Genomic DNA, 12,392 nt, shown 5'->3' with positions numbered 1-12,392 from the left:
CTTTAAAGCCATGAAGCTGTAAAGGTTTATTCCAGCCTTAACATGCACAATTCTTTTTCTGAAAGGCCTTTCAAGAAAGAAATGATGGCAGATTGTTTTGGGATGATGCCAAAAACCAGTATCTATCTGCTGAGCAGATGGTAATGATGTCTTTACACATTAGAGTTTTTTTTTTAATTTCTTTTCAATTTTTTTTCTTTTCTTTCTTTCATTTTTTTTTAAACCCTGTTTCCATTTCAAATACAATCTCATTTCCCAACTTTATACATTAGGTTTTAATCCCCTAAATCATTTTGCCTGTGGCTTCAATTTACCTCTTCAGGCTTAACATTCACCATTACCCTTCATGAACCATCTTGTCCACCAGATCTTTCCCCATTCAATAAACACTCCATGCCTCTCTGTTGTTCAGAAGCTTTTCATGTTGGTTCCTTTGCCTTGACTGCCTTCCTCCATTTTCTTTCTCTAAAAACTCCTCCCTACCCTTCTAGATTCAGATTATAGTGCCTCTCCTAACTCACTCAGGAAAGTTTTTTATGATCTCCCCTGGGCTCCCATAACTCCAATAGCTTTTCAAATTATAGTGTAATGAAACTGTTATTTTGTTCCTTCTTTAATGGTCTTCATTTTTTTTAATTGAAGTATACTTGATAAGCATCATTATATTAGTTATAGGTATACAATAGAATGATTTGATATTTGTTTGCATTGCAAAATGATCACCACAATAAGTCTAGTTAACATCTGTCACCTTACATAGTTCCCCCGATTGATTTTTTTTTCTTGTGATTGTGATTGTGATGATAACTTTAAAGATTTAATCTCAACAATTTTCAAATATACAATACAGTATCATTAACTATAGTCAACATGCTGTACATTACAGCCCATGATTTATTTATTGTAACTGGAAGTTTGTACTTTTGAACCCTTTCACCCTTTTGTCCCATCTCATACTTCCTGCCTCTGCTAACCACCAGTCTGCTTTCTGTATCTATGAGCTTGACTTTTTGTTTTCTTTTTTAGATTCCACAGATAAGTGAGATCATATGGTATGTGTCTTTCTCTGTCTGATGTATTTCACTTAGTATAATGTCTTCTGGGTCCATCCATGATGTTGCAAATGGAAAGATTTCATTCTTTTTTAAAGGCTGACTAATCTATCATCTATCTATCTATCTATCATGTTATCTTTATCCATTCATCTGTTGGTGGGCACCTAAGTTGTTCCTATGTCCTGGCTATTGAATATAATACTGTTACGAGCCTGGGGGAGCAAATACCTTTTTGAGTTAGTGTTTTTGTTTTCTTCAGACAAATACCCACAAATGGAACTGCTGGATCATGGGGTAGTTCCATTTTTAATTTTTTGAGGAGCTTACATGCTGTTTTCTATAGCAGCTGCACAAATGACTTTCCTATCAATAGAGTACGAGAGTTCCTTTTTCTTCACATCTTCATCAACACTTGTTATTTCTTGTCTTTTGAAAATAACCATTCTAACAAGTGTGCGGTGACCCCTCACTGTGGTTTTGATTTGCATTTCCTTGGTGATTCAGGTCTTGTGCTCAAGTCTCTAATCTATTTTTAACTCTAGGGTATGGTGCAAGAGAGTGGTTCAGTTTCCTTCATTTGCATGTAGCTGTCCAGTTATTCTAACACCATTTTACTGAAGAGACTGTCCTTTCCCATATTCTTGGATCATTTGTCATAAATTAATTGTCCATGTGTGTGTGAGTTTATTTCTGGGTTCTCTATTTTGTTTCATTGATCTATGTGTCTGTTTTTTATGCCAATACCACACAGTTTTTATTATTATGGCTTTGTGGTATGTATTGAAATCAGGGAGTGTGATGCCTCTAGATTTGTTCTTTCTCAAGATTGCTCCCCTCCCAGAGAAGATGCAACTATGATTACTGATTATTCCTTTCTTTTCGTCAACAGCTTAGAAATCCTGGCTGCTTTTGTGGTGGCTGGGGGTGGGGAGGGATGCCGTGCTAGGGCAGCGGTCACTATGTGTAATGGAAGAAGAGGAAGAAAAGCAAGACATGGCTCAGCACTCTAAGACCCCTTCCTTTCCTCCCCTTTCTCTTTTCTCTTTCTCTACCTTTCCTCTCCAACCTCTCCTCCTCATGCCATGATAGTCACTGATGTTAATTGAGCATATACTATGTGCCAGTATTGTGCTAAGCAGAGGAAATGGCTAAGCTGGGATGCCCATTCTGGCTGGGTATTTAGTCCTGATGTGAATCCTATTTTCACTCCACCTCTGTGCATATCCTCTCCACCTCCTACCCTAGCCTCACCTCCCTTGGCTCCATACCACCCTTTTGGAGTTGCACACAATACTCCTGTCTTCCACATGGTAGTCCTCTAAATAGATGAAATGGACTTTTCTATATTTCCTCTAAGTTTTTCTCATCCCTTGTCTGTCAAATTGACCTTTGACCCACACAAGAAAGTGCTCGAGTTTCTCAGCACCCTTCTTAAGAGTGTGGCTGTCCAGGGGCACCTGGGTGGCTCAGTGGGTTAAGCCTCTGTCTCCGGCTCAGGTCATGATCCCAAGGTCCTGGCATCGAGCTCCGCATTGGGCTCTCTGCTCAGCGGGGATCCTGCTTCCTCCTCTCTCCCTGCCTGCCTCTCTGCCTCCTTGTGATCTCTCTCTGTCAAATAAATAAATAAAATCTTAAAAAAAAAAAGAGTGTGGCTGTCCAGAGTTAAGGAGGATACTTAACTTGCTTTGTTTGTTCTGGACATGCTGCTGATGTGCATGCATCACAATATTGCATTTGTTCTTTTCCTACTGTTGCCTTACATAAAATTTGTGACCAAGTAGTGTTTCATGTCATGCCCTCCAATAGCTTTGTAAATCTCATTTCAATAATTGCAAAAACAGCCCATCATATAGATATATTCTTAATTATATAATCAATCCTACTTGGACTTTTCCTGTAAGCTCTTCTCAGGTAAGAAGACTAGGCCTAGAGTGTAATTATTAGCATCGTGTCATTATTATTTTAAAAAAAGATTTGTTTATCCATTTTGGTGGGTAGGGGAGGGCAGAGGGAGAGGAAGAGAGAGTCCTAAGCTGACTCCTTGCTGAGTATGGAGTCCGACACGGGGCTGGATTCCATGATCCTGAGATTACAACCTGAGCCAAAACCGAAAGTCGGACACTCAACCAACTGTACCACCCAGGTGTCCCATCGTGTCTTTAGTTTTAGATCACATAGTTCAAAAACAGTAAGATAACTTGTATATGCCGTAATAGGAGCTGATGTACCCATTTTGTTTTATGGACTCATTTGTCTTCTTGTTTGTTCTTTGGAGAAGATTACAACCCATATCAGAATAAAGTAATAAAAAAATAAAAAAGTTTAATCTGTGCCAAACACCACAGGCACTGTTGACTTTCACAAGGCTAAGATGAAGGTATTATAATCTCCACTTTCTAGATAAAGGAGCTGAGGGTCCAAGAGCTTCTGCCATCTCCCCTCAAGGCATTCTCAGTAAGTGGTAGAACTCAGATACAAGCCAGGCCTTTTTCGTTCCTAAGCCTGTATTCATACTCCTTAGGCTGGACCCTTAACAAAGGTTTTAGAATGGCTGGCTACATGAATGAATGAATTAATCATCCTATGGGAAAGGCTATCCTTAGTCACCTTTTGTGAGGAGGATGGAAGCTTGGAGAAGAGTTTCCATGTAAATAAAAGAAAGGTGTCCCCTCTGGGCACCTTTGGGTCCAGGGCCAGCACACAGAGAGACCATACTTGCTTTGGTCCACAGTTGCCTTTCAGGGTACAACCTGTAAACACCTCTTAAGTTGTAGAGTAAGCATCTGACTGCAGGTCCTATATACATTCTGCTCTCCTTCACTAGGGAGCACGATGCTTCCCCACCATGGGTTTCATCTTTCCTCAATCACGTGACACCAAATACAACCAGAATTTCTAAACTGGTGCTAAACAGGAAATAAAATTACACCTGTGAGGCTAGGGATGCCAGTGAGATAAATAATAATAGGTACAATTTAATGAAACTTTATTAAGTGTCTGGCATTGTGCTAAGCACTTTATAAACATTAGTCCCATTTACCATAAACCCGTCAGACGGGTAAGGTCATTCCCGTTTCGCAAATCATGAAGTAGAGGCTGAGACAATTTCAATAACTTTCCCATGTTCACACAATCACTTCCAAAGTTCAGGCTCCCTGAATTCAGAGTAGCTATGGAATATTACATTTGTCAGAATTCTTTCAGAACCTCCCATTCTTCTCAAGCCAACTTCCTTTGCAAGAATCTTTTCTCTGAATATTTTTGGATTTATTTACCTTATGTCTAAGGTACATGGTTGACCATGCTCAGGATTTTCATTCTTAAGATATGAATCCTTAGATGGCATGAGTTTTTTCCCCTGAAGTTCTGATGGTTTCTTTTTTCTTTTTTTATTACTCAGTTCCTCCTTGTTGGCTAGAATTGAATGCATAATCATAGTCTTTTCCTAATTTCTGGGAGATAAACATCATCAGGAAGTTACATATTTATCAGCCCAGCTGTCTCAAGCTGAGTGATTTTATCAGTGATTTCTAAGGTGGCGGAAAGCCCACATCTTTGGCAACAGATTGTCTGAGCTGATTCTGTGATTTGGACTAGAAAATCACCGTCCTTAATTGTAGGTTTGCATTATTGTTATTAACATTTTATACCTATCAGATGAATCACTATCTGTCTTTTACACACTTCATTTATAAGAGTCTGAGAAATTTCTCCTTAGGCACAGACATTCTTTCCCCTCGATTTTACTCATCCATTTGTTACTTTCTTCTTAAAAGACAATGACAGATGGTAGCCACACTTCTGGTGAACATAGCATAATATATAGCGCTGTTGAACCAGTACGCTGTACACCTGAAACTAATTTTAACACTGTGTCAACTATTCTCAAAAAACAAAGCAAAATAGGCAGTGACTTTAATTCAAATCCAAACAAAACACCAAGAGCAGAACAAAATCCAGAATATACAAACAGTATCCACTGTCAACATCTGAGCTCATCCCCAAGTAAGAGTTAAACTTGAGGCTTAATTTGCTTTCAGGTTCTTGCCGGATAGGAATCCTGTAAAATTGGTTTGGGAGGAGATAGGCAATTGTGGAGTTTGAGCACACACACGCACACACCCACCCACACACACACACACTTTGGGGAAGAGAGCCAAGTCTCCGTCACCCAGTAGCTGGAAGAGAGAGGACAGAGCTCTGAGTTCCTTACCGTGGCATCTTCACCAGCGTAGTGGTTGAGGACCTTGTGCCCACCTGGGTGCCTCTTGGCCCATTCAGTAACATCGTAGACCTTGCGATTGATCACCAGCCACTGATCAGCCTCATGATTGTGTCTCCGGATCTCCTGCCAGCTATATACCTTGAAGACTTTTCTGGGTATGTCACATTTCTCATCTGCCTCCTGCTTTACAGAATCCTCACCTCTCCCAGTTGTTACTGGTTTCGCATTTGCTTGTTGCTCCTCATCTAGATACTGCTGACTCTTTCTCCCATTACCTGCTTGCTTGTCTTCAAGCGTCATTGTCCTGAAATCTCAGGGGTCGACTCCTGAAATTCTAATCCTTGCCTCTGAATGGATCATAAAATGACCCTTTTCCTTCTTTCTTATTCCACTACAATGTGATGTCTGCCCGGAACACTTCTTTTTAGCCTAGTTACCTCTTCACAAACCTGACAGTGTGTACGTCCCCAGCTTCTCACGTCTCTGTCTGTCCTGAATCTTTTCTGCACTGATAGAGGCTGGGGGGTGAGACCAACTGTCTCTCCTCACTTCTCCTTTCTCTGCTGGCGGGTGTTTTAGAAACATCCTTCTTCAGCATTAAATACCCCTTAGGAAGGAACTTGAGCCAATCAGTCTCAAAGTTGTGGCCCGCCCCAGGTTGGAGGGACAAGCCTCAGGCTAGTGAGCTGTCCTCAGGTTACTGGGCTACACTGTTACCCCATGGGGTTAGGTTCACTAGGTCTCTGGCATGCTTGTGGTTGGAGGCATTAGGTTTGTTAATTCCCCATGGGAAAAGCAAAACCTTTCAAAATCTCCAGGATGGCATGAATGCTTGGTAGACTTGGGAAGTGTTCTTTGTTTTTTTTTGTTTTTGTTTTTTTTTAAAGATTTTTTATTTATTCATTTGACAGACCAAGATCACAAGTAGGCAGAGAAGCAGGCAGAGAGAGGAGGGAGCAGGCTCCCTGCTGAGCAGAGAGCCCAATGTGGGGCTCGATCCCAGGACCCTGGGATCATGACCTGAGCCGAAATCAGAGGCTTTAACCCACCGAGCCACCCAGGTGCCCCGGGAAGTGTTCTTTGTGACAGCTGTTATTTCTCCCTGAGTTTTGCAAACTTTTCTAAAAACAACATTTTTAAAAGAATGATTTAGATTTACCAAAAAAGCCAATGAGCAGAAAACTAGTTTTTCTCTTTTATCGTTGAAGGCTGTCTAAATCTGTCGTACTATTAAAGGGAACAGCAACTGATGTTTGCCAGAAGACACGATGGTTTACAAAGCCTTCATCACATGTTATATTTGATTTAATCCTCACATTAGTCTTTTGAGGGAGGTACTCTTAGTGTTGCATTTTCCAGGTGAGAAAACATGAACCGAAGACCTCAGGTAACATGCCGGAATCACTTCATTGATAAGTAAATTGCTGTAGAATTCAGAATTTCCAGATCTCCAACTTTTCACCTTTCGTTCTTCAAACCTAGGGTCTAGACATATATGATAGTAACTTAACTAATGTGGTTTAGAAATGAGGCAGAAGGAGAGCTTCTGGGATAATATAGTGGTGGTGGTGGGGAAGGGTCTTAATTTCAAGAAAAGAAGCAGCATGAAATAACAGAAAACATCCATTCTTATATTTGGGAATCAGTCCTAAGTAAATCATCAATAATTCAGCCCAAGATTTATATGCTAAGAGCTTATTCTAGTACTGTTTATAATTGCTAAGAATCAGGGATGGCCTAAATGTCCAGGAATAAAAAGAAGGCAAATGAACTATGTATATTTTGAATATTATATAGATATTTTAAAAAGTAGTTTTTATAGAATTTTTAAATTCATGGGCTTATGTATACAATATAATGAAAATAATCAGTTGATGAAATTCTATTTACTGAATAGTATATGGTTGGAAGGGAAAATGTTAAAATGTTGCCGTTAGTTTGGATTATAGTGTTATTGAAACATTTTTTAAATCTTTATTTTTAGTAGCATTTCCCAGATTTCTATCAATGAATACATGTTACTTTTATAATTTAGAAAAAGCAGATTTTTAAAAAATAAGGATCCAGAAAAAATACGTAAAGCATGAATTTTGGAGCTAGATGAATCTGGGATCATATTTCTGTTTACCATTTCTTAGCGGTAGAGCATTATGCAAATCACTTACTTTTCTGGGCTTTAGTTTTCCCATCTGTAAAATGAAAGAAGCACTATTCTCAGTATTACAATGAATTAACATAAACACTATGGTATTTACAGAAACCCTCAACGGTTTCCATGACTTTTGTATGGAAGTTTCATGAATCCAACATATATATATACTGGGTATTTGTACGCTCTACACATACCTTCAGGCAACCTGCAGAATTTCAGTGTAATTGAAGTTTGAGGGCAACAATCTGTTTGGAAATTGGTCAGGGGGCTGGTAAATGGCTTGCCTAGGGAAGTAGGCTGGCCTTTTATATAAGCTTGAGATAATGTCATTTTGCTGTATATAGAATGTAAACACACTGATGGGAAGTATGGGTGTGTGTTGGGGGGGATGATTAAGGATTTTCCCATCCCCCCAAATGGTGTTGTGTTGGAAACACTTGGCACATAGCAGGACTTCTGTAATTGCTGGTTTCTTGTCTGTACTTGCATGGGTATTGAGTGTAGCTACTCATTTTTTCAAAGCTTTTGTATTTGCTTGTTTTGGAGGGAGGAAGCCTTCTTATAATATTGGAAATAAACTCTGGATTCAGAAATACCTAAGCTGAGTATTCTTGCACAAGATTCTTATGATCTCTGTGCATAGGTTTTCTTATTCTACAAAGTGGGGTGAGCGAAAACCATACTTATGAATTTATGAAGAAGATTAAATTATATTATGTATTGGAAGAAGCTAGGGTAGTGCCTAACACCTGGACAAACTGAATAAATGTTATATTTGCTATTACTCTTTTTTTTTTTTAAAGATTTTATTTATTTATTTGACAGACAGATCACAAGTAGGCAGAGAGGCAGGCAGAGAGAGAAGGGAGGAAGCAGGCTCCCTGCTGGGCAGAGTCCAATGCGGGGCTGGATCCCAGGACGCTGGGATCATGACCTGAGCCGAAGGCAGCGGCTTTAACCCACTGAGCCACCCAGGCGCCCCAAGAATCATTTTTAAAAGAAATTCTACAGTAAGTGCTAGTGCCACTTGCTCTCCTGAGGATTCAAGCTCTATCACTAAGGGAGAAAGAAACACTTGTTTGAAAACTGCACAGAGAGCACGAAAACTCTGGTCTTAGCAGAACTAATCACACCTCTTTTATGCTACTTCCTTCTTAAAAGCTGATCATCTTTATTGAAGTCATTTATCCTCTTTGAACCTCAGTTTCTGCCATTGTTAAATTGGGTATAATGATACCCATTCTGCCTATTTTTTAAAGTGTTGTGAAGTTTAAAAGAGGTAATGAAATTGGTGAGTGCTATGAATTCTGTAAGACTGATGATTTACAGAACTGTACCCCCGAAGCAAATAATACATTATATGTTAATTAAAAAAAAAGAGAGAAAAGGATAACGAAGCTGGAAATGTGGTTGTAATGCAGAAACTGTGATTATAACCATTGTGATTTTATGCTGAGTGAAAGATTTTCCAGTTTTCCGTGAGATCCATTCCAGCTGGATCCATCGAGGCACAGCGAAAAATGAAACCATTGTTATTAATCACAATATCATGCAGCATGGTGGACTGACTGTAGGGGATTCAATTCTTTGACTTGCCAGGATTAGTTGCTATCTAGCCTACCTATTTGTTTGTAAAGTGCTTAGAGCTCCTGGAGGACTGACATTATATAAATGCTTGTGAGTGTCACTGTCAGGATCACCTGCGACCTGCTTTCCTCAGGGGTTCATTTGGCTCAGGGTATGCTCTGGCTCTGTGAATGGAGTGACTGTATGAAATGCATACCCATTTTCCCAGGACAACTGTTCCGAAGTTCTTTTCATTTCAACAGTTTGAAAAATATCTTCATTAGCTACTGGTGCTTTGGCTTTGAAGCATCTCATTGCCTCAACGCTGACATTCAGGAAGAACTGCCCGAGTTGCAGACACTTCCAGCACCCACCTGGTCCCCTGTCAGTTGCTGTTTGGCCGGCCCCGGTCCTGCCAAGGGCCGGGTTATTGTGCAACAACATGGTCTATTCTTCTCATAGACTCCGCGGTGGTCTCCCCTATCTCACGGGGAGGAAGAAGATGGTTCCTGAGAAGGAGAACATGAACACCCATGAATTCATGTTCCAACAGTCAAGGAAGGAATGGGGAAGGACAGAGGACAGAGCAGGGATTAAATTCTAAGGTCCAAGGGGGGCAAGTGCTTTTGCCTGTTTGAGTCTCATCCCCCTATTTGTACAGTCTGTCTTGAAATTAAGTTCTCACCCAATATTTGTCAAGCACATGAATAAACACACAAACGAAGGATTAGGAAAATGGACTGAGTTTCAGGATTGCCAGGGGCCTTTAACTGGTCTCTAATCTACGTCATTTATAGAGAGAACACATGGCAAAACCAGACATTCATTAAGTGTTTGCATGGGTCCGTCATCTTTACCTCTCTCATTTTACTTACTTCTTACCAGAGTGGCATGGGAAGTGCTATGTGCTCTATTTCTCAGGTAGGAGAAAGCAGATTCAGAGAGATTGAATATATTCAACACTGTGCCAGGGATTCTGTGGCTCAAAAGTGGTGGAGATCGAGGTGATTTGCTTCTACTCTCTAATATTAAAAAAAAGATAAATGCGTGCCCTAGTGGTCATGCTTAAGGTGGCTTCACGTCCCTGGTCACCACAATTTTGTTTTACTATCTCCTGGCGACTTTGCTTCCTGCTGAGTAATAGTCAATGCCGTCTCATGTCGACGTCAGCAGACACTGTAAGTTTACTGTGTGGTTTCATGAGATCCTTGGCCATGGTCCCCAGGTTCACTGAACTTTGTGTGAGGTCTTTTGTGCTCCAGGAGGCAGAAGCCATGTTTGCCAGTGTATACCTGCAGTACATGGGTGAGGTCGAGTTTGTGGGGAGATGTGATTGTAACACGTTGATTTATCCCATAGCTGATATCTTTTTCTAAAAAAGATTTTATTTGTTTATTTGACAGAGAGAGAGAGAGAACATAAGTAGGCAGAGAGGCAGGCAGAGGGAGAAGGAGAGGCAGGTTCCCCACTGAGCAGAGAGCCGGAGGTGGGGCTTGATCCCAGGACTCTGGGATCATGACCTGAGCCTAAGGCAGATGCTTAACTGACTGAACTACCCAGGAGCCCCCACAGATGATATATTTTTTTTCATTTTATTATTTCAGTGTTCCAAGATTCATTGTTTAGGCACCACACCCAGTGCTCCATGCAATACATGACCTCCTTAATACCCGCCGCCAGGCTCGCCCATCCCCCCACCCCTGCCCCGCCCAAGCCCTCAGTTTGTTTCTCAGAGTCCACAGTCTCTCATGCTTCCTCTCCCCCACAAATTTACCCCACTTCACTTTTCCTTTCCTTCTCCTAATGTCCTCCATGTTAGTCCTTATGCTACACAAGTAAGCGAAACCATATGATAATTGACTCTCTCTGCTTGACTTATTTCACTCAGCATAATCTCCTCCACTCCCATCCATGTTGATACAAAAGTTGGGTATTCATCCTTTCTGATGGCTGCGTAATATTCTGTTGCATATATGGACCACATCTTCTATATCCATTTGTCTGTTGAAGGGCATCTTGGCTCTTTCCACAGCTGATGTTTTGATACTTCTCTCCTTTTCTTTTTCTCTATCCCAGGCTAGCCTCTTTTTTTCCTCTTTCCCTCTTTTCTCCATTCTCCTTTCTTCTTCCTTTCTGCAGACCTTTCAGAGATTCATAACTATGTCTGTCCAGGTGAAGAGAAAACTAGCATTGTGTTTCATCAAGATCTTGATGGTACTTCCCCTAAGTCCGTGTGTATGAGAGTGCGTGTGTATGAATTACAGTGAAGAAGGAAGATTTGACCTGCCAGAACAAGTTGCTCGGGGGCAAAATCTAGATAGGTCCTTGTGGATGGACATAGGAATTCACTATGGTGATTCATATGATATGTGAGTAGAGGAGGCTCTGGAGGTGTTTTGAAAATATATATTAAAATAATTTTATTTTAATAAAATAATTTATTAAATTTATCAAAATCATTTTATTGGTTATCTCGAATTTAAACACCCTTATTTTCAGTACCACTATTATATAAGGCTTGAACAAAGCATTAGGAACTTACTAGTAGAGATACATACTATGCATCACAGAATAATGTAACTTTTATAGGAATTAAAGTGGCAAAATTTAACATTCTGATGAAATGGAACACGATGGCTATCTCTGTGAAAGAGTTAACTAAATTTCAAAAATAATGTGGATGTCAGTGATCACTGAATTCCTTGGTTTTATTTTTTTTAAATTTTAAACATATTTTATCTATTTGACAGAGAGGGAGAGCAAAAGCAGGGGGAGTGGCAGGCAGAGGGAGAGGAAGACGCAGACTCCCCTGCTGAGCAGAGAGCCCGATGTGGGGCTCAATCCCAGGACCCTGCGATCATGACCTGAGCTGAACGCAGTCTAGCTCAGTCAAACTAACTGAGCCAACCAAGTGCCCCTGAATCTCTTGGTTTTAAAGAGAGATAAAATATTTTTATTTACAGAGAGTTTTTGAAGTCCATAGTTGACAATCACTTAAGCATAGAGTCACTTGTTTTAATTCCTCCCTCAAATTTGTATTTAAAAAAATCTGAAACCTACGTAAAAGTTGAAAGAATAGAAAAATCAATACTCATACACTTGCCATCTTGATTCACCAACTGTCAGAATTTTACCACATTTGCTTTATTTCTTTCATGGATGTATAAGGACTCTATCTATCTGTCTGTCTATATATCATCTATCTACTTATCAATCATCTATCATCTATCTATTAATCGATCATCTATCATCATCTATGTATCATCTATTTATCTATCATCTATCTATCCATCCATCTTTATTTATTTATATGAATAAGTACTCATGGATTATTTTTAGATTAGTGGACTTTAATCCAGTCCTACCATTATTCATTTTACCAATTTTACCAATT

The 12,392-nt window shown here is 40.0% G+C and overlaps 1 protein-coding gene across 1 annotated transcript in view; it reads right to left on the bottom strand.

The window, feature by feature from the left end:
* LOC308350716 (fatty acid desaturase 2-like protein FADS2B) overlaps positions 1-5,580 on the bottom strand; it is a gene marked incomplete at its 5' end in the record, with an annotated part of 40,015 nt that extends 34,435 nt beyond the window's left edge. Inside the window, one exon of the mRNA XM_080816224.1 lies at positions 5,269-5,580. Coding sequence (XP_080672350.1) covers positions 5,269-5,580 — 312 coding nt within the window. The remainder of the gene's footprint in view (positions 1-5,268) is intronic.
* Positions 5,581-12,392: the final 6,812 nt, after the last annotated feature.

This window comes from Martes martes (genome assembly GCF_963455335.1).
Source record: "Martes martes genome assembly, chromosome: 10".
NCBI lineage: Eukaryota > Metazoa > Chordata > Mammalia > Carnivora > Mustelidae > Martes > Martes martes.
This window is presented reverse-complemented; position numbering and strand designations above follow the sequence as displayed.